The sequence below is a fragment of the Coniophora puteana genome, assembly GCF_000271625.1.
Source record: "Coniophora puteana RWD-64-598 SS2 unplaced genomic scaffold CONPUscaffold_2, whole genome shotgun sequence".
NCBI lineage: Eukaryota > Fungi > Basidiomycota > Agaricomycetes > Boletales > Coniophoraceae > Coniophora > Coniophora puteana.
The window spans coordinates 2347479-2370808 of NW_006913054.1; the positions used below are offsets into that span (position 1 = coordinate 2347479).

General features: G+C 52.1%; 8 protein-coding genes across 8 annotated transcripts; 6 read left to right on the forward strand and 2 right to left on the reverse strand.

Moving 5' to 3' along the window:
* Positions 1–45: 45 nt before the first annotated feature.
* Positions 46–1660, forward strand: CONPUDRAFT_162599 (rab-protein geranylgeranyltransferase). Its single transcript, XM_007766705.1, has 9 exons — positions 46–68; positions 116–226; positions 281–408; positions 467–696; positions 756–950; positions 1006–1089; positions 1150–1224; positions 1273–1419; positions 1474–1660. Exons 1-9 carry the CDS (start codon positions 66–68, stop codon positions 1491–1493), a joined length of 993 nt encoding a protein of 330 aa, XP_007764895.1. The 5' UTR covers positions 46–65; the 3' UTR covers positions 1494–1660.
* Positions 1661–1680: 20 nt separating this feature from the next.
* CONPUDRAFT_118217 (uncharacterized protein) lies at positions 1681–6934 on the reverse strand. Its single transcript, XM_007766706.1, has 9 exons — positions 6408–6934; positions 5331–6080; positions 4925–5275; positions 4658–4868; positions 3593–4604; positions 3299–3537; positions 2485–3249; positions 2336–2431; positions 1681–2278 (listed from the first exon to the last, which is right to left on the reverse strand). The coding sequence occupies exons 1-9, from the start codon at positions 6869–6871 to the stop codon at positions 2111–2113; spliced, it is 4056 nt and encodes a 1351-aa protein (XP_007764896.1). The 5' UTR covers positions 6872–6934; the 3' UTR covers positions 1681–2110.
* A 345-nt stretch (positions 6935–7279) lies between these two features.
* Positions 7280–11305, forward strand: CONPUDRAFT_80002 (Piwi-domain-containing protein). Its single transcript, XM_007766113.1, has 21 exons — positions 7280–7422; positions 7539–7711; positions 7770–7867; positions 7924–8022; positions 8081–8167; positions 8220–8282; positions 8344–8578; positions 8629–8844; positions 8900–9028; positions 9084–9158; positions 9222–9303; positions 9425–9477; positions 9528–9677; positions 9748–9797; positions 9850–9935; positions 9992–10149; positions 10206–10329; positions 10384–10629; positions 10688–10784; positions 10837–10909; positions 11057–11305. Exons 1-21 carry the CDS (start codon positions 7311–7313, stop codon positions 11204–11206), a joined length of 2556 nt encoding a protein of 851 aa, XP_007764303.1. The 5' UTR covers positions 7280–7310; the 3' UTR covers positions 11207–11305.
* A 214-nt stretch (positions 11306–11519) lies between these two features.
* Positions 11520–13927, reverse strand: CONPUDRAFT_80003 (hydroxyacylglutathione hydrolase). Its single transcript, XM_007766114.1, has 13 exons — positions 13654–13927; positions 13585–13590; positions 13411–13523; positions 13247–13355; positions 12919–13190; positions 12777–12867; positions 12432–12720; positions 12373–12385; positions 12227–12316; positions 12148–12168; positions 12034–12089; positions 11898–11971; positions 11520–11829 (listed from the first exon to the last, which is right to left on the reverse strand). Exons 1-6 carry the CDS (start codon positions 13843–13845, stop codon positions 12792–12794), a joined length of 768 nt encoding a protein of 255 aa, XP_007764304.1. The 5' UTR covers positions 13846–13927; the 3' UTR covers positions 11520–11829; positions 11898–11971; positions 12034–12089; positions 12148–12168; positions 12227–12316; positions 12373–12385; positions 12432–12720; positions 12777–12791.
* A 272-nt stretch (positions 13928–14199) lies between these two features.
* CONPUDRAFT_162603 (uncharacterized protein) lies at positions 14200–15297 on the forward strand (the record flags this gene model as incomplete). The annotated part of the gene is made up of 2 exons (XM_007766707.1): positions 14200–14244; positions 14291–15297. The coding sequence occupies 2 exons, from the start codon at positions 14200–14202 to the stop codon at positions 15125–15127; spliced, it is 882 nt and encodes a 293-aa protein (XP_007764897.1). The 3' UTR covers positions 15128–15297.
* A 432-nt stretch (positions 15298–15729) lies between these two features.
* CONPUDRAFT_141980 (uncharacterized protein) lies at positions 15730–17073 on the forward strand (the record flags this gene model as incomplete). Its single annotated transcript, XM_007766708.1, has 2 exons — positions 15730–15941; positions 15991–17073. The coding sequence occupies exons 1-2, from the start codon at positions 15828–15830 to the stop codon at positions 17071–17073; spliced, it is 1197 nt and encodes a 398-aa protein (XP_007764898.1). The 5' UTR covers positions 15730–15827.
* Positions 17074–17364: 291 nt separating this feature from the next.
* CONPUDRAFT_98418 (signal recognition particle binding protein) lies at positions 17365–20112 on the forward strand (the record flags this gene model as incomplete). The annotated part of the gene is made up of 12 exons (XM_007766709.1): positions 17365–17395; positions 17449–17636; positions 17689–17931; positions 17984–18065; positions 18114–18270; positions 18320–18801; positions 18852–19107; positions 19163–19314; positions 19368–19429; positions 19482–19505; positions 19558–19743; positions 19804–20112. The coding sequence occupies 12 exons, from the start codon at positions 17365–17367 to the stop codon at positions 19930–19932; spliced, it is 1992 nt and encodes a 663-aa protein (XP_007764899.1). The 3' UTR covers positions 19933–20112.
* A 1350-nt stretch (positions 20113–21462) lies between these two features.
* On the forward strand, positions 21463–22855 carry CONPUDRAFT_141982 (uncharacterized protein; the record flags this gene model as incomplete). Its single annotated transcript, XM_007766710.1, has 9 exons — positions 21463–21544; positions 21600–21657; positions 21714–21853; positions 21915–22000; positions 22063–22182; positions 22240–22250; positions 22311–22365; positions 22433–22494; positions 22557–22855. 9 exons carry the CDS (start codon positions 21463–21465, stop codon positions 22753–22755), a joined length of 813 nt encoding a protein of 270 aa, XP_007764900.1. The 3' UTR covers positions 22756–22855.
* Positions 22856–23330: the final 475 nt, after the last annotated feature.

The window sequence follows — 23330 nt, forward strand, 5'->3', positions numbered from 1 at the left end:
CCGTCTGCGCAATACTGCGACCCGAACCGACTCGTCTCCAGATCTCCTAATCACATCCGACAACGATGGTGAGGGGAAAGATGTCCTCCAAGTACTATCACTTAAGCAAAATCAGCACGGCGTCAGAAGGTCCAAACAGACACCACAGGCAATCGCTACTAGAAAGGAACAGGAGAAGGCCGAGATTAAGAGCTATCTAGCCTTGTCAGACGAGGTACTGGGAAAGGTATCAACTGCGCGATGTTTACACTATGGCCATCTCATAAAAGATATCATGTAGAAGAAGCTCAATGATTGGAGTAAAGATGCTTTCGAGCTCACTCAGCGCGTCCTCCGCCGCAACCCCGAGTTCTATACGGTATGGAACTACAGGCGACAAATTATGCTCAACGGGCTCTTCCCTCACTCGTAAGTTCATGCTCAGATCGAACATTTCAAGCTTTCAGCTAGCCTCTATCTATCACAGAACGCCAGAGGATATTAACTTCCTCCTCTCAGAAGAACTTAAGTTTACCTCCCTCGTTCTCAGGACCAATCCCAAAGTATATTGGATCTGGAATCACCGCAGATGGTGTCTCGCCAATATCCCAGAAGGACCTATTGTCGATGACAATACTACACAGGGCTGGAGACAGGCAGCATGGGATGGTGAACTGGCCTTAGCCGAGAAGATGCTGGAAGCAGACGCCCGAAACTGTAAGTCCACTGCCTCTTGTGCCATGCATTTCACGACATTCAAAACCGGGTGTGACAAGTCCACGCATGGAGCTATCGCAGATACATTCTCGCTGATATGCCCGCCAAGCGGCCAGAAGCGACCGAACTGGCGTACACAAAGAAAAAGATCCAGTCCAGCATGTCGAATTTCAGCGCCTGGCACCAGCGATCGAAGACGTACACGGCTCTGTGGCAGTCGGGGGCACTGGCGGAGGGAAAGTTCGAGCCTGAAGGTAGACGACACGTAGCATCCTGCTGCGCTACCTGTGCCTGATGCGTTCTCACTAGAGTTTGATCTGGTCCACAGCGCACTCTGGACTGATCCAGCCGACCAGAGCGCATGGATATATCACAGGTGGCTCATAGGACAGGGTACGATCAGCATTGATATCCTTGCGGTATGAGCCCGATAACGAAACTCAGCTCGTCCAGGCAAAGACCGAGCGATATTAGAAGCGGAGATATCCCTCATAGAAGAACTGCTCCAAGAGGAGCCTAACAGCAAATGTAAGCCTATCGGCACCTTTAGCCGATCTGACGCTGACTCTGCTTCAGGGTGCATGGAGTCACTGGTACATTACAAGCGCCTTCTGTTAAGGAACCACGAGCCGCAGTCGAGTGAACTGCTCAACAGCTGTCGAGAGCTACTTCAACGTCTGCAAACGATTGATCCCCCACGGAAGCAGCGATACCGCGACATCGGTGAGGCTCTATTAACAAGAACATCCAAGTCTTTTCACTAAGTTTCTCGCACAGAGTTGGAACTGAGCGCATGAAGATAGCACAATGTAGTAGAGGACTGTCATGTATCTCTAGGATATGTATGCACTGTTTTAGGGATAACGAGGAAAGAGCTCATGTAGTACTACACCTTGGTTGGGCTCACACAGGCTCACACTCCATCTAATACTTTCATTCACTCATCTAACAAAGATAGAGATGACAAAAAAGACAGAAAATGCATTTGAGAGATACAGCTAGCACTAGTGCGAGATCTACAACACCAACGGATAGCAAAAAAAGAGAACAACATATGTATGCGTCGACTGTCCAGAAGCCGTAAAAGATGCGCAAGATAAAACAAAAAACAAACAGAATTGTGGATGTGAACGAGCGTCATCGACCCGGAGTCCCAGCCGGAGTCGCATGAGCAGACAAAGCGTGAATGACAGAGGCGTGGCAACTGAATCCAACGAGAGCAAGGGAAGCAGCAAAAAGTAAAGACATTAGGAACGAAGCGCCAAAGCATGATGACGTGACAACATATGGATCATTTAATTTTCGTGGGTTCGTCAGAGCTTTCATATGTGCATTGAAGGGAAAGTTGGGCTATCGACATAGGTTGAGGTTGACTTTCTTGGTGACATGTGTGCAAGCCGAGAAATACAAGGTTTTACATCGGTTTTCGGCTGAGGATGTCCTGGATGTCGGAGATCTGGCGACCTGCCGAGTCCATGAGCTGAGGGCCACCCGGAAGGATAGCCAATCTCTGCTTGGTCGTGTTTAGCATGGACAGGACATTAGGAACGACGCGAGAGCTGTAAGGCGAGATAAGGCCGTCCTGTTGGAAAGAAAATCGTTAGGTTGAGACCCTAGAGGACCTGAAAAAATCACGTACGCTGGTGTTCAATATCGAAGCGGCGCGCTGCAGCCACCACAGCGAAGACTTGAAGTTCTCGTCAATCGGAGGCGTCTCACCAACGACACCGGCCAGCTAGATGCATTATGTCAGCTCCAAACAGATAATAATGAACAACTATGACGTACACGATGCACCAACGTCAAGATCACAGCCTGCGACAACGGTCCCACCCCGTTCATCGGCATAATAATTTCAGGGTTCGACCGCGCGAGAACCTCGCGAAGCTGCTTCGAGTCCTGCGAACCTAGCACATGCAAGAACGTATCGTCCCAGTCCTCAGACTGCGACTGCGACGGGGGCGAACGCTGAGCGATGGGCTGAGCCGCCGGGGGAGGGTTAAGAGGATGCGACGCCTGAGGCGCAGCGATGGGAGACGAGTACCATTGCGAGCTGGCGTTCTGCTGCGTGGGCGGCAGAGGCTGGGGGTACGTAGGGTGCGACGATGGCGCGTACTGCTGGTTCGCATGATTCGAGGAAGCCTGGCGGTGCATTCCGCCGGTCGATGCCGGAGACGAGTTGCTCGGCACACGAGCGTGGTGGCCCTGGCCTCCCATGTTGGCGCTCGAGGATAGGGAGAGGAACTTGACCTGGTCCGACAGCAACCGGACGGAATGCTCCAGATCGCGAATTAGCGACTCTTGGTTCCTCAATGCTTCAGTCTGCCAAGCCATGGAGTCCTTCTTCACATTCAGAATTTCAGATCTCATCTCGCGCAAGATGTCCTGGTGCATCGCAGATGTCTGCTGAGAGTAGGCGGGTACGAACGATTTGTTGATAGCTTCCTTGACCCAGCGCTCGATCAAAGGGTTCAGGTTGTTCGAGAGGATGCTGGCGAAGTGGCCGGAGATGTCAGGGCGGAGAAGCAGTGTCTCCATTTCATTGGGCAAGTTCTGCAACATGATAAGCCGTCGAATTTTTCTCTCATGCATAATGACTCACATGCTGGATGTATTCGTTCAGACCCCGTCCAACGTGGTCATTCAAAGCTGCCCTGACTTCCGATCGAGTGATCTGTTCGAGGACAGGCAAGACAGAAGCCTGGACCTCAGCCTTGACGGCCATCTCGACGACCCGGGTCGTGTTCCGGGTCAACTCAGTCGAGATCAACTTGAGTATCTTTTCTTGGCGGTTGAAGTCCTCCGCCTGCTCGTGAGCGCGTGCTTCCTCCAGGCGTTGATCTGCGAGATAATTGATCAGGCATAAACACCAGGGTATTGGACTGAACAAGCTTACTCTGCTTCTCCATCTCCTTGCCGATCAAACGGCCAATGCGGGTGTGTAGACTCTCCTCAGTCTTCCTGATCTCCTTAGTGAACACCGCAGTGATCGCAGAGTCGCTCATCGAACCCGCATCGGAATTCTTAGCGTTCCTCTCCTTCTCCTTCTCGTCCTTGTCCCTGAACGCAACATTCTTGCCCTTCGTGTTCTTCTTGGGCTCAACAACACGAGCCTCCTCACGGGCCATCTCAGCCTCAATCTCTTCAGAGGGCGGTGTCCTGAGCCTGGCAGGGACAGCACTTTGCGACACGCTAGGGCCGGTCAGAGGAACTTGGGAGGACTGACGCGACACCTTGGTCTCCACCGGAGCAGGCGGGGTGTAAGGAGGGAACTTGGTGAGCGCGCTGTACGACGCGCTGTCGAACCACTCCTTCCGAATGAGAACCTGGTCGACACCACTGGGGTGCACCGAGAAAGCGACGAGCGCCAGCTCGCCCGGAGGCACCTTGGCAGCGACGCAAGCCGCATGCGCTTCGTCGCCCGTCGGATCCTGATCGGCGGACAGGATAACGAAGTGAATGGTGGGCTTGGGTCCGCAGAACTCGAGGATCTGCTCAAAGTATCCTCCGCGCACAAGGTCGCCCGAGGGTGATCCAGCGACGTCATATCCGATGCGAACCGCAATCATACTATCGCGACGGCTGTTCGCGATCCAGAGCGTCTGGATGCGAGCATCGTAGTTGATGTGCCCAAACATATCGGGGTCCTCCCGGGGACCATTGACGAACTTCAGCGTTGAAAGGACATTCTTCGTGATAACAGATAGGAGCTGGAACACCGTCCCGTTCCTACGGCCAATCACGATGCCGTCATCGATGAAGGTCAAGGACGACGGAACATCGTCGCCGCGAACCTTGTGAGTCCAGAACGGCTGCCGGTCGTGTACGTTCCAGAGTGTGAGAGTAGAATCTTCAGCAATGGTGGCAAGGGCGTAATGGGGTACGTCGAAGTCGAAGGCGACCAAGCGCTAGAAGAGCAAGTCAGGTGCGAAGCCAAAACAAAGCAATATCAATAACATACCGAAGGAGAAGAGAAGACTTGCGAAATCCGATGAAGCTCGGACTGGGGCAGAGGGTCACCTCTGAATATCCTTGCGGCGTCCATGAGATCAAGAAGGTACATTTTCATCTCAGAAGCGACTGCAAGAGTATCCGGCTGCTTAGGGTGCCACTTGACAGATTGCAGTGGCTCTGAGTCTAGTGTGGGCATTATGCATAAAAGTAAATGTCCCCTGTGAACATCAATGAGCTAAATTTGCTCAAGAGTGGTCAAACAAATGTGACTTACGGAACATCGTCAGTGATGACCTCTGGCAGCTCCCAAATCACGAAGCCACCATCCGAAGTCACGCCCGCGAGCCTATTCCCGAAGACTGCCATATCGACAACAGAAGTAGAAGGAGCAAAAGCGGGAGGAAGTTGGAGAAGAGTGCGGTCACCGCTCGACCGCGAGATGACACGGACACGCCCCTTGGTCATTGCGTACGCAATCCAGTGCGTCGCGCCAATGGTAGTGCCGGGAAGGAACACGGCATCTTGTCTGACAAGGGCAATGGCGGTCGACTTGACAGCATCACGGGGTGCTTGGATCTCGTCGAGCGCTTGAGATACGTCGAACACGATCGTCTGGGACTGGGCACTTTGAGGAAGTGTCAGGGCAGCGTCGATAGTAAAGAAGAGTAAAGGACGCTAACCTTGGGCTGGTATGCTTGCTCTTGCGGCCCTTGGGCTCGTTCTTCGAGTTGACACGGGGAACTGGAGAACTCTCCTTGTCACGGCGGGCAGCACCGAGCAGCGGAGAATCGCCAGACCGGTTCATGTCTCGACGCTGAGCAATGCCTTTGTTTGGAGATAACCGGGAAGGCGAAGGGGGCCTTTGCGCTTTAGGAAGAATGGCCGAAGGCGGCGGCGCACCGCGCTGCTGCTGGGGAAGTTGCTGAGGAGCCACAAGACTGGGGTCAACCTGGGAGTACTCTTCTGGCATACTGTAATGATCATAAGAAGGTTGCGAGTTCTGGACCTGGGGCTGACTCCGGGTCAGCTGGTCAATGAGATTCTCCACAGACTTGCGCTTAGGATCGGAGACCATCGGCGCGTTGGACCACGAATCTTCGTTGCCGCTAGAAGTATCGGCAGGGCCCGAGGGCACAGGCTTCTTCTTCACCGAACCCGAGTTGCTTGCCAGAGCATCAAAGGGGGAGGCGAAGTCGAAGATGGTGTTGCGAGGCTCAGAAGGATCCTGCTGCTGCTGGAGGGGCTGGGGAGGTTGTTGGGGTGGGGGTTGAACCTGCATCGGCTCGCGTGCGGGTTCAGGGGGACCGTAGTTGATTGGCGGATATGGCTCCGGTTGATTCAGAATTTCAGTGGGTGCCGGTAGATACTGCGGGTACTGGGGTGTGTGTCCGGCACTCGAGTTGTGATCGGCATAATTATTCAGCGAAGTTCTGTGTGGCGAGTCAGCGAAAAAGGTATCAATGTACTCCCAAGAAGCCATCGAGGGAGTGAGGAGAGATAGCACAAGAATGAGCGAATGATAATAAGCAATCTCATGCTCCTCGTGGCTGCCTCGAGGCAAAGGTGCCTGCTACCTCACGGCTCTCGGCATATAGCGCCTAAGCCACGAGCAACACAGCAAGGATTAGGAAGTAGGGTACCGAATTCCATGTTGCAAGGCTTCTAGATAACCAGATGACTGGTCATAGAGCACAGCAGACATAAAATTGGCCGATTTGGAGAATCAAAATAGAAAAAGAGGTTTAGTGAACACGTACCCAGACATGAGCTGCTCGAGAAGGATCTTGCCCTGTGTTTCGCTGTTGTTGGAAGGGGACTGGCCAGATCGCTGGGAGGAAGCGGGAGGAGTGGGATTTTGCTGGGCAAGCTGTGAAGATGGAACCGCGGGAAGGGCGCGGCTAGTAGCCGAGGCAGTAGGGGGTGCGTTAGGGTAGAGAAGCGATAAAAGGGCGCTCTGCCTGTCGGCGGCGGTGGTGACAGGGGCGCCGACCGATGTTGAGTCGTCGTTATTGGGCATGCTGGGTGTGGCGGGGGCCGAGTTTCCGTATGGATTGGGGGGAAGGTTGTTCTGGAGGTGGAGATTGTTCGTGATCCCTTGAAAGAGGGAGTCGATGGGGTTCGGAGAGCCGTTCGGCTGGGGGAGACCGATCGCGAAATGGGATTGAACCGGCGGTGGTGTGACGGAGCCTCGCGAAAAGAGATTTTCGTGGGTGTGATCCATCGTGCTCGGTTGTGCTGCACGCCTAGGGGATCGAGGGGGAGGAGGGTAGGAGACAAGAGACGTATCAGTCCGATGCCTCGAGAGCGAGAGGAACGTGCAGGTAAGTTGAGCAGGACGTAAGCCTCGTTGAGGCCACGAGGCGTTCGGCTATCCCCAGATCTAGAGAACCCCAGACAGGCGCCCAAGAACCCTAACTCAAACAGACCTCAATACCCCCTATCACGCGTCCACCACTCTCCCTCACACATCCTATTCTTGTCCCTCTCTGTCTAGATCTGAACTACCGTACGCGCCCCCCTTGCTCGCTTACTAGACGCGCGCATTCAGCAGGTATATAAACTGCCCTGTCGTCGGCACATAGATCGTCGCTCCAAGCTTGGGCTGACGCGTCTACCATCTCACCGCTGAAGCAGGCAGTACTTCGCGCCTCGATAACACCATGGCCGACGCCACTAGTATTCGTCATGGCACCATGGGCAGGAGAGTCATGGTGAAATCAAACATGTTCTCGCTCAAACTCAAGAAAGCATTGAATATCCATCAATACGACGGTGCGACGCTCTCCTTGTTACCGAATCTTGGTCTAACTCTCTCTTATGGTCTCTTTCGGAATGCTAGTCGGTAAGCAGTCATCTGCTCTAGTTTTTCCCTTCTGACACTCTATTAGAAATTAAACCCGATTTCGTCGCCGAAAACTTCTCATTACCGCCCAACAAGCCGTTAGAAATCATGACCCGCCTCCAGAATAGGGAAGCTGGGCAATTCAACCCTCGTGGCGCCTTTGACGGCAAAAAGATATTCTGGTCTACCGTGGATCTTCCCTTTGGTCCAAAGGCTGAGGTGAACAATCACTATATACGCAAAGCAACATGTTCGCTAATCGGGATGATGATGTCAGTTCACTATCGAGCTTAATGAGCAGGACCCTAATCGACCACGAGACAATCCTAATCGCGTGAAAGTCCTACTGGTAAAGGTCGCCGTCATTGATAACCAGCTAGTCTTTTCTTTCTTCTGTAATCTACGTGACACTCACAACTTTTTTCGAATAGCATGCTTCGAAATGTCGGTGCTGAGGACGCTGTGTTCAATCCACGCGCAATGACCGCATTGAACATGATGAATGTTCTGCTAAGGATCGCACCAGCGAGGCGAGCTTCTTCTAGACGAGTCATATTCATCCTTACACCTCTCGTTTCTCTTTCGTAGCAAATGGCCGCATAATGCCAGGTCTTTTTACACAAACCATGACAAGATGGACCACCAAGGACTAGAGTTATGGAGAGGCTACTTTCAGTAAGATCACAGCTTTAGCTAGATCTTTCCCAATGCTGATACGCGATTTTAGGAGCGTTCGACCTATCATCGGAAACAATCTGGCGGTTAATGTTGATATGTCTGCGGGGGTCATGTAAGTTTACGCATCCCTCCATTAGAACTCGTGCATAACCAATCATATCTGCTCCCATCAGGATTCCAGCGAGAGCACGGCTTATAGATCTCGCCATGCGTTACTTGGGTTTGCGAGATGCACGGCAGCTGTCGGATGAGCGCAACTTCCAACGCCTTCGGTCTTTTTTGCGTCATTTGGCTGTCGAAGTCGATCTTCCTATGCATCGCGGAAGGTTTAAAAAGGTGGTGGACATCGTTCGCGGGGGCGGTGCCCAAACGTTCACGAACAAAGACGGCGTGGAAATCACTGTGGAGGTACGAGATTCGCGTCTTTTATTACTTCACCCTGCTGAAGTAGATGACAGCAACACTTCCAACAAATTCACAACGTTCGAACCCAGTTTAGAGATTTACCTGGCATTCGCGTCGGACGATCGGACATTTTCCCGATCGAGTTCTGCCTTACAGGCAAGGCTCAACTGTACCGTAGCAAACTCAGCGGGGAGTTCACTACGAAGATGCTCACCTTTACATCTCAGAGACCTGAAGCCCGGCTGGCACAGATCTGCAATGGATGGAACGTGAGTTTGCAAGAGCTCGTGGTTTGTGGCAAGATCGCTGAGCCCCTGATGATAGGACCTGGAATACCACAATTCCGACTATGTCTTAAACGCCGGAATGGAGATCTCAAACACCCCGGCCCAAGTTAAAGCTAGGGTCCTTGATCCTCCCGGCATCGGTTACACTGGGGATGACGTTAATATGGTAGGTTCACCTCCTGGGTATTAGGAGCCACCGATCACCGATTGATGGTATCTAGAACCGCACACCAGGTTCTTGGAACGTCTTGGGCAAGCGATTCTTCAAGCCTGCTAACTTGGAGAAATGGGCTGTCGTGCGTGCTGCTTTGTCTTCCATAAGCATCTTGTAATTCACTAGGGTTAAATCCTTCATGCAGGTATCGTTTGCTGGCGAGATGGCAAATGATGGAGCTATCGCCGCGTTTGTGAACACCCTTGGATCAGTCCTGGTAGAACGAGGTAAGCATGCAAAATTACTCTATTTGATGTCATTCATTGTTCTATCTTCCACCCTGCTTTTTAGGTCTGAGTAAGTACTTGCTTATTAAATAACCAAAGCTTTTGTGACGTTTTCCCATAGCTGTCGGCAATCCCGGGCCCACTATCTTCCAGCATCCTGGTCGAGTTGAGGCTGTGAGCAAGCTTTAGTCGTGTTATCGCTTGTATTCTTACCGCTATGACAGGCTCTCGATGAAGTCGCCAAGAGATACCCCAATGCTCCAGGACAACGCAAAACCATGATATTGATTATCCTTCGTGAAAACTCTCCAGATGCATATGATCGTATCAAGATGTGGGGGACCAGTCGCCAAGGGTATATCACCTCATGCGTTGTAAGTAAACTTGCGACGAGAGCGCGATAGTGCTCATAGCCATTGGATTTCTCGCTAATCGATCTGTCAGAGATGGGGCAAGAAAATGAATAACCAGTATTGTAATAATCTGGCGTTGAAGTAAGTCCATGGCCCTTGTTGTCTTCGACCCATACCTCTTACCTCAAGTCAGGATAAACGGTAAAATGGATGGAATCAACTCTATCCCGCAGGATCGCTGCATGAAGGAGTTTGCGTCGTTGCCTACCATGGTCATCGGTATGAGAAACTGATATATTGCTCGCATACCCGCGTAACTCAATGTTTATGGATAGGAGGCGATGTGAGCCATCCCGGTCCAGGGGACAATTCTCGTCCGTCTATCGCAGCTTTAGTTGCCTCATACGACGAAAACGCATGCCGTTATGTCGCCGATATTCGACCTCAGCGTTCTCGAGTGGAAATCATCCAAGAAATGGAGGCCATGACAATTGTGCGTGGCATTTTTCCGGCCCCTTGCCACCCACTGTCTTGACCGCATACTTGCAGAAAATGCTGGACAACTTTGTCCAAAAAAACGGAATTCCTCCAAAACGCATTGTCTACTACCGTGACGGAGTATCTGAGGGCGAGTTACCTACAGTCGGAGACCACGAAAAGGAAGCAATACGGGGTGCGTAGGATACGCAAATATGCGGGCAGCCGTACTGATAGCTTCCCTTGCAAGCGGCCATCAAGAGCAGATACCCCGCATACGGCATCCCAAACCCAAACCCGGACGAGCTAGTGGGACTCACTATGATTGTCGTCGCCAAGCGTCATCACGTCCGATTCTTTCCTGTAGACCCCAGGGACCTGAATCAGGCGGACAGGATTTCACAAAACTGCATCGCCGGTTCCGTTGTGGACCACGATGTCGTTCATCCCGGGCTGAAAGATTTCTACTTGCTATCCCATGCAGGTATCAAAGGCAGTAAGTTTGGCTTTCTCTGCTTATATCCACTCTTTCGGCTCAAACGCTCCTCTATCAGCAAGCAGGCCGGCGCACTACATCGTACTCTCGCATAATAACGTCTTCTCTAAGCTTCGTGGACAAGATGGTCGTCCTGTGACGTGGAATATTGACATGTATGTTCGGGGTCACTACGTCCGATGAAAACATTTGCTCATTTGCCAATAGGCTTCAAGGAATGTCGTTTGCGCTTTGTCACGCCTACTTCCCTGCGACCCGCTCGGTTTCCATCCCGGCTCCGGTCTACTGTAAGTCTCACTTTCTCTGCTATTACTGAAAGCAAGCTCAACTTCACAAACCTAATGACATGATAAAGATGCGGACGTAAGTGATGTATTTGGCTTCACCAATCTTATGATCTCGCTGACGCATGGGAATTCACTTTTAGAAGGTATGCCAGTTGGCGAAGACGCATTTCGCCAATTGGATCGACGACACCAGCTCGGTCATGTCGGACAAAGTACCCTCCTATGAGGACTTTGTTTCAAACTTCCATTCTGTTCATCCAGCGTTGAGGGATAGCATGTACTGGTTGTAGAGCTCGATGATCTGTTCCAAGGACAGCACGGTGTTTCTTCTGTTCGCGTTGATTCGTAGCGTAGCAATGTAAGATTAGCATACCCCACTCAATCTCGGCGGAATATACAAATTGGTTAATTCTTACGTCTTCTCTCTTGCAATCGTCGGTGGTGCATAACAAACATACTGACTGCAAATACTTGTTTAAAAGTCTGGGGAGGCAGTTCCAACTTCCAAGGCAGTTCAAAGCGGTACTAGTAAAAGACCCGGGGTCGATAGTTTCGGGCTAGCACCATCCGCGACGCCCGCGCACCTGGACCGCAGCCGCGGCTCGTACCTTGACGCTCTCCCTACGCCCATAAGTTTCACGACCACCATCCGCTGCTGGAACAGCTAGCTCACCCACCGACAATCAACACCCTTCTAACGACTTCATCTTCCGCTTTTGTCAACAGCCCTATCCAAACCACACTCGCGCATTCTTGAAACTCGATTCTCTACGACCACCATGGCGAGCAAGGGATGGTTCAACCTCGAAGCGGCGGGCGGGATGATCCCCGACACCGAGTTCTTTGAAGGGGACTCCGCCTTCAGCTTCCTTGGCCTCACTCGCAAGCAGCGTCTGTATGGCTTCGTGGGATGGTGAGCCGCCCTTGGCCTTGCGTACATGCGTACGATGTCTGACGTATTGCGACCCCGCGTCACCCCAGCCTCGTCATCGGGTTTGTCCTCAGTCTTCTGGGGACCATCCTTCTTCTGCTTGGCCAACTGGCCATCTTTGCCTGTGAGATCACCCCCTGTCAAGCTTCATCGCCTGAGCTCGTCTGACTTACGGATGTCCCGCAGTGCTGTACTCAGTTGGCATCCTGGTGTCCCTCGCGGGCACAGGGTTCCTCATGGGCGTAAGCACGCATCCCGACTTCATTGCTAGTTTGCTAATTCATGTGTCTCTCGTGCCAGTTCCCGACCCAAATCAAAATGGTTAGCTGTCGTCGATGATAGTCACGAGCGACCCCTCAAACTAACATAATTGCCACAGATGTTCAAGCCTGTCCGCATCATTGCTACGATTGTCCTGTTCGCGACCATCGCGCTGGTCTTCGTTGGAGCATTCGTCCTTAAGAATGGAGTGAGTGCCATTGCTATCTTTCATGTCACTGCCTCGCTCACATCAGCATTGTCTAGGTCCTCTGTATAAGTACGTGTTGTGCCAACATTTATTGTCCCAGCTGACCATTTCACAGTCTTCGTTATCATCGAATACCTCGCTTACACGTGGTACTCGATCTCCTACATCCCCTACGCTCGCGCTGCCGTCCTTAAGACCATCGGTATGGGCTAAACACCGCCCATTTCGTGTTTCGATTTCTTCCGGGGTGGCTTCTGGTTGTGAAAAGTGCGTGTAATACATATCATGTCTCTATTGGCTACATTTCCGCGATGAACGGTACATCTACTCCATGTATATTCGTATTGACAACCTCATCAAGCAATTTCTTCTTACTTCCTGACTAAAGATGCGACGCTGTAGGTCTGAAGCATGCTTAGTCAGTCCTTCGCGCTATCTTATACAGTCCGGGGACACGTACACAAACGCCCGCTACTCACGCTCTGAAGCTGTTCTTCATCTCGCGAAGCTTGTCCATGACGGCAGTGGGCTCGGACTCGCCCGTTGCTTTCCTGCAGTGCTCTCTTAGCAACCCGTTGCACAGATTATCAAAACTCACGTACTTGACCGCGTCACTGTCGAGGCGCATGAAAACGTTGAACTCCTTCTCGTCCTCAATGGTGGTAAGCCCACAGGTGGCCTGGTTCTGCTGGGACATCTCGTGGAGCTTCTTGATCGCTGCGTTCTCTGGGTCCACGGATCTCGCGAACGCAACGTTCCCTGTTGTATATTCGTGGCCATTATACACAACCGTCTCGTTGGGCAATCTGCCCAGCTTGGTCAACGCAGCATGCATCTCTGCTCCATTGCCCTCGAAAAAGCGTCCGCATCCACCTTTGAATCGCGGGTCAACGTCGCCACCGTGAGAGTACACGTGTTACGATGCATACCTTGGAATAGTGTGTCGCCAGTGAACACAGCCCCAGGCTGCGAGGGGTTGGAACTATCAGTCACATAGTAGCAGATAGAGTCTCTGGTGTGGCACGGGGTTGCCAGACATCTGTCATGACAGAGTAATGAGCGCCTTGCGCCGTACAGGGGCTAATGGGGCATACTTGACACTGAGGCTCTTGCTGATGGTAAAGCTGTCGTTATCACCGACGATTTTGTTCGCGGCAAGTACTTTGTCACTGCCGCCGTAAATTGGGGCATCGGGAAAGGCGGCGGCCTGTACGTGGAGATGGACTGAGTACGTAACGTTCGCGCATCACTCTGAAGCCGACACTCACGAAGTCCTAACCAAGACAAGAACACTTTGTCAAACGCCGAGTTCTTACAAGGTTACATCAAGCGCATACCTTGTTTCCGCCGCTGTGATCTGGGTGGTGATGGGTGGTGATGCATGCGATGATGCTAACACCGAGTTCCTGTGCAGCACCGCGTACTTTGGAGAAGTTGAGGGGGTCAACTACCGCTGCTTCCTTGCTGGTCTCGTCGATGACGAAATAGGCGTAGTTGTCTGCGCTAACGAGGACGGGTTCTACCTTCATTCTGGCGACTGAGGAGGATGAGAAAGCACGTTGCTGACTCAGGCGGAGGATACGGGGGACAATGACAGAACGGTGGAAAAGGAGCATGGAGGCTCGAAATAGGAATTGCTTCCGCCTATTACGCTGTTCTTCTGACCAGTGACTTTGGTGCTTTTGCTCCCGAGATGCGAGATGTGCTGCGACCACCATCGCCGAGTGCCAGCTGTTTCACGTTCGAGTAGTCGGAGAATCGCGACACAGGTAATGATGACTCCCTCGTTCGCAGCTTTGCTATACCCGCTCGACGATCTTGAGAGGGTTTTCCGTATCTCATAAAGGTGAGAGCGCACGCCCACTAGATGGCGTCTATTTCCAATGCCTGTTCTACGACTCCCTCCAAATGTTGGCGCTATTGCTCCAGTAAGTGATTTGGATATAAGAAAACAAGCCAGCTGATCAAATGTAGAGAGATGATCCTCCATCGCCCTGCTGGCCAGAGGCTTCACGCCCATGGCCTTCATCCTCGACCGCATCTGCTAGCAGTTTGAGCACACTGTCGTCCACCAGTACCTCATCGGTGCACACTCCCTCATCTTGGAGGTCACCAAGTACATCTCAGGCAACTTCTTTGCTTTCTGGTGGTACTCAGCCGCCCAAAGATTCATCGCCTACACCTTCGATAGGCATCCCAGCTTCATCAACAATTACTTCGAACACAACTTCTGCTCCCCCCTGCACTCTGAATGAGGAGTGCACTAATGCTACACAAGTCGCTCTCGCAATTTCATCACGCTCAGATGGGAACAAAGGGGCCATCATTGGCGGAGTGATAGGCGGACTAGTTTTGCTTGCCGCTTGCGCTATCGCAGGGCTCCTACTCTACCGGCGAAAACGCAGACGCAACAAAGCGCCGTCATCCGAGTTCATGCATTCAGCTCGTAAAGGGCCTCCGCCGAAGCCGGCGGAATTCTCTTTCCTCCCACCTTACACGCCAACACCCGACCACGTAATTCAAAGCGAGCCTCGAAGACATTCGCCTTCACCTCCACCTCCACCAGTACCACGAAAATCATGGCTCATTATTCCTGGTGGTTTGACTATCATATCGGCTCCTGCAGACCGCCGCCAGTCAAGAATATCCGGGACATCAAGTGCCCACTGCCCCACCTCACCTTCCCCACATCTTCTTGTCGCGCAGGAGCACGACAGATACGACATCGACGAACTGTCCTCGGAGGGGCATGACTCTACTGCGGAGCCAGACGAGAGCGTGGTGCAGCATGATCCCAGACCGTGTCCTTGAACCGTCTTCAATAGTACCCATTGCGGCTTTGCTGGTCCGAGTTTTTCAATTTAAGTGTCACTGTGGCGATGTATGCGAAGCATCTTGCGTGCTGTTGCGTTCCCAGCATCTCAGAAGCAGTGATATCGAGTCTCGTGATGATCGGTGCTCCATTGTGGACATCTGAAGAGGTCATACACCCAACGTTGGAGGCTCGGTGGGCAGGATCTTGCTGTACCTCGCCGCACTGATCTTCTACGTGTACCTGTAAGCGCCTCCGTTATTGCACAAATCTCTGAAACACTCTCGGTGAGGATATTCCTGATGATCTACCCGTTCGTACTGATCAAACAGGCTGTTATGGTCACATCAAAGGCACGTCTTTGATCCACTTCGCATCTCTCCCACCCGGGAACAAAGGTCGCGCTCAGCACTTTTGGACCAAACCCATGTCGAGTTTGGGAGCTCCCTGTAAATAAGCCAGGATCCTGCTTGATACGGACAGTGTACAGGCGTGCTATATTCAGAGGCACATGTCTATTGACCGGCTTGTAGCGACTTTCTGATACGTTCCACCGCAGTTGGGGCACCTTTGATCATCTTTGTAGACACAGCCTGGTACAGGATGGTCTCTCTCACGACATTGCTTCCCCGACCAAGACGTTATAAGTGTGAGCCACTGTTCTGAGTCCCATGAGGGTCATTTACCCTTGACGAAACTATGTCCACTGGGCTTCGGCGGGTACGTACCGAGCGCAGACAGCCAGCCATGTTTCCAAGGGACAGTTATCAGTGGCAGGAGCGGAGTGGTAACTGTTCTGACTCTCAGAATTCGGTAAGCGGATTCGTTCGAGGCTCTTGGTAGTACCTTGACGTATCTCTAGCTTGACCGTACGGACTGCCCAGGTGTTTCTAGCAGCACTAGTCCTAGCAGAGACCCAACGACCACAGGCCTATCCACCATCAGTCCAAGACCTACCACGCCTATTAGCACGTCTACCGATCCATCTACATCCAATTCCGGATCCTCTAGCATAGCGCCTGATTCTAGTGATAGTTCGTTATCAGCTTCGCAAACTCCGCTTGTGAGCTCGTCTTCGACATCCCCCTCTTTGAATGGTGCAACGGCCGTTTCCTCTCCCTCCTCCTCGCCTGTGTTCAGCACATCCTCAACATTAGATGTATCCCCGCCATCGAGTACACCCTCCGCGGTCTCATCCTCATCTCTTTATGCACAATCCTCCAAACCTAAACGCGGTGCTATTATCGGTGGTGTTCTTGGCGGGGTCACATTTCTGATATGCATTGGCGTTGCATTGGTCATATATCGTCGGCGCCGACACAAGGCACACCTTGCGCCTTCATCGGAATTCATGCAGTCCCTGCACCAGGGAGGAACACCTCACATCTTCCAGTTGCGCAGCGGTCAACAATATATTGCTGCCATCTCTGATACTCCCCTTCCGCGAAAAGACACACCTGTCTCCTTCATGAACGACCTATACAATCAACCTGGCAATGATCCCAATCTCATTGAATCAAGAGAGATCGACCAGGACTCGAACAGCTCTTTCATTACTGAGTCACGAGCAGGTAGCCCATATTCAGACCACGAATATCCTTCCACCGAACGTGCAGAACCAAGCGAGGAAACCTCTGGCGAAAGCGGGGCAAATCTCCTGCGTCCAGAGCCTACGAGGCAGGAAGTGGGATCTGACGTAGCGGAACAAGGCTCTCATGAGCCTACGTCGGAGCGCGGTCCGCACTCATACCCCTCCCTCTGGAGGTTGGCCAGTGTACAGACAGCAACGCCAGCACCGCTCCCTAGACTATCTATCCAATCAGCAGAAAGAAACTCGTGGCTAGTAAATCGCACGAGGCCCAGCACGGCTGATGGCAGCGGTGGTGCGAGTGACAGGAATTATTGGCATACCAGTGCTATAGATGATGGGCCTCGGACTTCCTAAAAACACTGCTATATATTGATTCTGTAATCTATGTATGTAATAAATGTCTGTATCGATATGTCATATGATCTCTCTCTTGGGAGCCCGCCGAGTCAAGCAAAAAGTCGAGATGAAAAGCCTCACTTGTACTGTGTCTGACGCGAGTCAGGGGCTAAAAGCGAAGGCTTTGAGCTGCACAGCTTTTCGAAGCTTAAAAGGCTTACGTAAGCACTTCCTTTACTTCCGGTGCCTGGAGCGACCCGCGCGTCGACAGGACAAGCTTCAGCTGCTTCTTCCCCTCTCTATTGCAAAATGTTGGATCACTGTTCTATCTCACACAAAGGTGAGCCTAGACGAAGTTTACAGCAAATATGTCTGGTGTCTCACTGTTTGCAGGTGGTTTCGTGCTCTGGTCGCGATCGTTCACACCCGAGGTGGCCCAAACCGCTTCATCTTCCTCCTCGCCAGTCAATTCCCTCATCCGCGACGCTCTCATTGAAGGTCGCAACGCCGATGACAAGTACGACAAGGATGGATATACCGTCAAATGGACATTTGTCAACGACCTCGAGTTGATCTTCGTTGTGCGTCTAGGCGTGGACTCGCAGTTGTGTCACAAAGCTTAATTCTTCACAGGTGGCATACCAGCGTATCTTGCAACTGACCTACGTGGAGGACCTTTTGGCAGCAATAAAAACTCTATTTATGAAGCTCTATGAACCTTTCCTGACCACTTTCGTCGAGTCCGTCCACGCTATCAGCAACGGCAAGGTTGCTGGCAAGGATTCCGCAGTATCCTGGAACTTTGCAGAGGCGTTCAAAAATTGGGACACCGTGTTTGACAAGTTGCTCAGAAACTTTGAGGAGAAAGCCGCTCAAGTATGTTTACCGCTTCATCTATAGTCATACGCGATTCCTAATAGCTGCATAGGAGCGCAAATCTCGATATCGGACAGCGGCCCCCAAGGCTCTGGTCTCGGACTCCACCCCTCCTTCTGACGATGCTAGCACCAGTATGCAACTCGTTTTCTCGTATATAGCGCTCCGCTGACGCTGTACAGTACCTTCTGCTGCCCTTCCCCAAGATGAGCAGGCAATAGCTAGAACCCATCAGGCGCTGAAAAGTCGGTTACGTGCACGAGGCGGTGCCCGTGGTGGTAGGAGAGGGGTGGCCAGGATGGACTCTGAAAGCGGGAGGGACAGCGTTCACAGCTCCGAGTAAGTGGCACATTCATTTGCCCAGAGTCTCAGCACTGATATGCTCCAGCACGGAGACTGGCAAGAAGAAGACCAAGACGAAGGTGCAGCGCAAGTGGGGTGATCAAGTGCCCACAGAGGAGGACATGGCTTCTCTAGACTTCAGCTCAGATAAGCCAAATGACGCCGGGAACATTGGCTCCCATGACCTGCAGGCGCTCGTTGACCAGGCGTCCCTGGGAACTAGGACCAACGACGGTCTCTACGAAGTCAAAGATTGGGAGTTCGACTCTCAAACGGACGAAGCAGACGATGTCATCGCTCGTACCATGGGTTCTCAGGTTGCTGAGCAATCTAAGGGCTCGCTGGGCGCACTGGGATCGTTCTTTGCCCGTTTTACTGGCTCTAAAGTCCTTACTGAGGAAGACTTGAAGCCAGCGCTGGAGGGCATGAAACAGCATTTGATGAAGAAAAACGTTGCGAAAAACATTGCCGATAAGGTTTGCGAAGGAGTGGGAGAAAGTTTGGTTGGCAAGAAACTCGGCTTCCAAAGTGCGTCATCACCATCTCGGTCCGAACTCCTCATTCTGACGATAATGCAGCCACGGGCAACGCTGTTCGAACTGCTCTCTCGACGTCCATTACACGTATTCTCACTCCAAAGACTTCGACGGACCTCCTGCTCTCCATTCGCACGAAGCTGTCCACGCCAGTGCCATCAGCGCAGCAGAGGATGCCATACAGCATCACGTTCGTTGGTGTCAATGGCGTGGGCAAGAGCACGAATCTGTCCAAGGTCTGTTTCTGGCTGATTCAGAACGGATTCCGAGTCCTTATCGCTGCTTGCGACACCTTCCGGTGCGTAATTGATTTGGGTCCCCTCTTTGTGCTGCAAATGGCTTACCATTCGCAGGAGTGGCGCCGTTGAACAGCTCCGTGTCCATGTCCGTAACCTGGGGATGCTTGGCGTCAATGGCGCGACGAACAGCAAAGGGCGCGTTGAGCTCTTCGAGCGGGGGTACGGAAAGGATGCAGCTGGGATCGCGAAGGAAGCCATCGCATATGGTAAGGTGATTTGTCATGGACAGTGTTCGTAATTTCTCACTGTCAGAGTTTAGGAAAAGATAATGACTTCGATGTCGTGCTGATCGACACTGCTGGTAGGATGCAAGACAACGAGGTAAGTTCGTGGCCCTTAGCATTAGCAATGGCGTAACTAAAAACATTCTCAGCCGCTCATGCGCGCTCTTGCCAAGGTGATAGCGTATGATAATAGAATCGAAGTAACGCGTGCTGATACCCGTCTAGCTCGTGGCAGTAAACAACCCCGACAGGATTATCTTCGTCGGCGAGGCACTGGTCGGAAACGAAGCAGTCGACCAGCTCACCAAGTTTGACCGTGCCCTTCGTGATTTCTCGTCTGCCTCAGGGGCAGGCAAGGGGCGCGGGATTGACGGTATGCTCGTCACGAAATGGGATACCGTCGATGACAAGGTACGCGACCCCTTGGGACCTAGCTTCCTCCGTCTCGCTGCTGATACAATAAAACTGTAGGTTGGAGCTGCTCTGTCGATGACATATGTGACTGGCCAACCTATCTTCTTTGTGGGCTGTGGGCAGACGTACACCGACCTCAGACAGCTGAGAGTAGGGAATGTGGTCAAGGCAATCCTCAGCGACTGATTTCGCCCTATGTATGTGCCAATTGTTGTGCTTGGGAGGATTTCTAGAGTAAAGAACGGATCAACAAATGGACAATGCTGAATCCTATAATGTATACGCAGTGGTGCTGTCAGGTGCTGATCACCTTTTCTTCTATGTAACTGCAATTGGCATGATGTGCTAGCTGTCCCGTTAGCTTCGGCGGAATATCGCGGAGAATGTCGACAAGACGTTTTCAAGTTGTCTCGCTCGAGTAGGCTCCCATTCATCAAGCTGTGTATTTTGTCGTCGGATCTGCTATTCAAGTTGGCGAGTGGATGTTAACTCAAGGTATTGCTCAACAACATACTCTCAAGACTTAGAAGAATGGATGATTTATGATAAGAATCAAAACAGAGCGCACAAATCCAGGGCACGGTGACATGTACAAACCTCCAACTTTACCGCCCAACATTGCATCCGTGCCGGAGCCGCCGGGAATGCGAGTGAACATCGTCAGACGTCGTTCCTGACCGAGCTGTTGTTTTGGTCGCGTCGGTGGTCCGAGACAACGCCGCGACAAGCTGTGTTCTGCGGGGTTTGACGCGTCTTGCACCATGAGGCGAGTCCATGATCGATCATGAATGCATGACATTCCGCGGCTGATACTAATCTATATCATTTAGTCGGACCCTACAAGGATGTGAATGGTGTCGAAAACTCTCGGACGAAATATTGATGACCTGATCAAGACCTCCCAAAAGTATCCTCGACTCGGACTATCTTCGGTGCGGGATCCGTGAGCGTTCTATGCAAGTGCAGCGCGTTCTTTCAGTTCACAAAGCTAACTAAGCAGAGTCACTAGCCACTACCACGCTCTGCCCAGCTCAATATTCGTACAGCCACTCGGGCTTCATGGCGATGCTCTCGGCTGCCCAGTACTTCTCGTGTTTACAACAGCATGTGGCAGATTCTCATCGTTGGCCGAGACACCGAGCTTGGCCGTGGCCCAGGGGCCGTCAAAGATCCCGCATCACTCGGACTCCGTCTTGAACGTCTCTGTCACAAGTCTGTGCTCACTGCCACCTTATGCACTCGCTGTCACTTAGTGTTTAATTATCTGTGTCAAGGTCCTGGTACGCTCTCAAGCTTTATTGCTTGAGGCTTTGTGGTTGTGCGCTCTAGGAACCTCAGCAATGCCATCGTTTCGTAGGCAACTCAGAACTCTGGCTTCGAGGAGGCCGATCCGCCGTTCCTGGTTCCCCGCACTTGAAACCTATTCGTTCCGGCGGCTCGGGTGCCATCTTCTTGATCGACAGACCCATATGGGCGTCTGATGGGCATGGCTTTCCTTGCCATTGCCAGTGCCTCGAAGCCCGCAAGCGAGCACATCAGTGAATAGCAGTTACATTGCTGACATGCATACGGCAGCCAAGCCTGGTGCCCTGGAATGAAACGGTTTCCGGCATCATAGCCAGCGGCTGTTGGAATCCTCGCCAGGACTTCAAGCATATAAATACAGCGAGGAGAGCATGCGGCCATCCATCCTCCACCAGCATCCCCGCTTTCGACATGTTCTCTTCTGCTATTGCTGCTCTCGCCCTCTTCACCGCTGCCGTCCAGGCTGGCAAGCGCGGTCTGACCTGGACCTACTGTGAGCCCACTCATTGTTCAAGGCATGAAACGTATTCATCTAAATGGTTCCGCAGACGACAGCTCTCTTAACCCCGCACTCTTCAAGACCAGCAGCGGCGAAGTCGTAGCTATGTAAGCACACATCCCCTTCCCTTGCTGGCCCCCGAATGCTGATGCTTGACGGCCAGCTACGACTACGAGACGTATGCTCCTCCCTCCACTCACGGCAATGGTGGCCTTGGTTTCGTTGGCATGCAGCGCTGCTTGGACTGCGACTCCAGCCCCATCAACCAGCTTGCTGCTCGCCAAAAGCAGCAAGGATGGGCCAGTATGTCCTCTATGTCAGAGTCCTTTTGGCTGGCCACTGACAATTGCATTGCACCTCGCAGCCGTCTTCACCCTGAACGAGCCTGACATCAACGGCATTTCGCCCTCGCAGGCGGCGTCTTGGTACAAGCAATACGTCAACCCTCTTGTGAGTTCTTTATTACGAGGTCTAGTGGATTGATACTCAAAAGCTGTAAATGCCGTCACCAGCCCATCAAGAAGGCTCTTCCTGCCATCACGTCCAGCACGGATGCCGGCAAGGGGTTCGACTGGCTTCACTCCATGATCAGTGCTTGCGGTGGCAAGTGCTCCTACGACTACATCAACCTGGTGGGTATAAGTTCTAGCCTGAAAGCGAGCTCGTAAGCTAATCCATCTGTCTTCTAGCACTGGTACGGGTATGTAACAAAAACATAAAGTTTCCCGGCTCGTCCCTGACCAATTCCTTCGCACTCCAGAGGCAGCTTCGCTGACTTCAAGTCCCACGTTCAGAAGGCGCACTCGGAGTTCCCCGTATGATCTTTAATCCTGAACCTGGCGTAGACCACTGCACTAACTCCTCACGTTCACCCTCTGACAGAACTCCAAGATCGTGATCACCGAGTTCGCCCTCCAGAACCCCTCCGGCGGCCAGTCTGCTCAGTACGTCATGCAATCACTCTCATTTCTCACCCATTGCTCGCTGGTCTAACTCCGTACTACAGGGTGAACTTCTTCAAGCAGGCCTTCAGCTTCCTCGACGGCGCCGACTACGTCCAGCTCTACTTCCCCTTCGTCGCCACTTCCCCTGCTCTCCTCCAGCAGAACGACGCCGCGGCTGTCGGCTACGTCGGCACTGGCTCGTGCTTGTACAACAACGATGGCTCGCTCTCTGCTGTCGGCAAGCTCATGATCGCGAAGTAGATTGCTCACGTAGACGTTAGTATATGATGTATACGTTCTGAGATTGTTGACTTCCATTCGCTGAGGAAAGGATTGTTTACACATAATGATTACTCTATGGGTACCGATATCATGCGGCAATTAACTTGTCTCGTTGAAGCCCTGCTTCCACAGTTATGAGGAGTGGCGGAGACCAAGACTATCGAAGTTTGGGTGATACAACTTTATAACGGCTCTTCAATTTCTCCACACGTATTTGCGTGAGTAGGACATTTCTTGTATTCGCCCTTGTTTCATCTGGGTGAAGTATGTCCACTTTAAAGAAAGACAAGGTCACGAAGGATGGAAAGTTGACGGAAAGAAGGAAAGACATGTGTATCGGTGATTGCCGGCTTATGGCCGGATATTTTCCCACGAAATAGGCACAGCTTACACGCAAAAGTAGAAGTGCCAAGCACTACGTTTGGTATGATCCGCACGCAGCTGCTTGGTGGCGCAAACGTGTTATGTCGCAGAAACCTTCACATCCACGAAACCTGGAGACTTTCAGCCAGGGTTATTGGGAAAAGTCGACGTTTGGGTCAAGGTGCTTCACT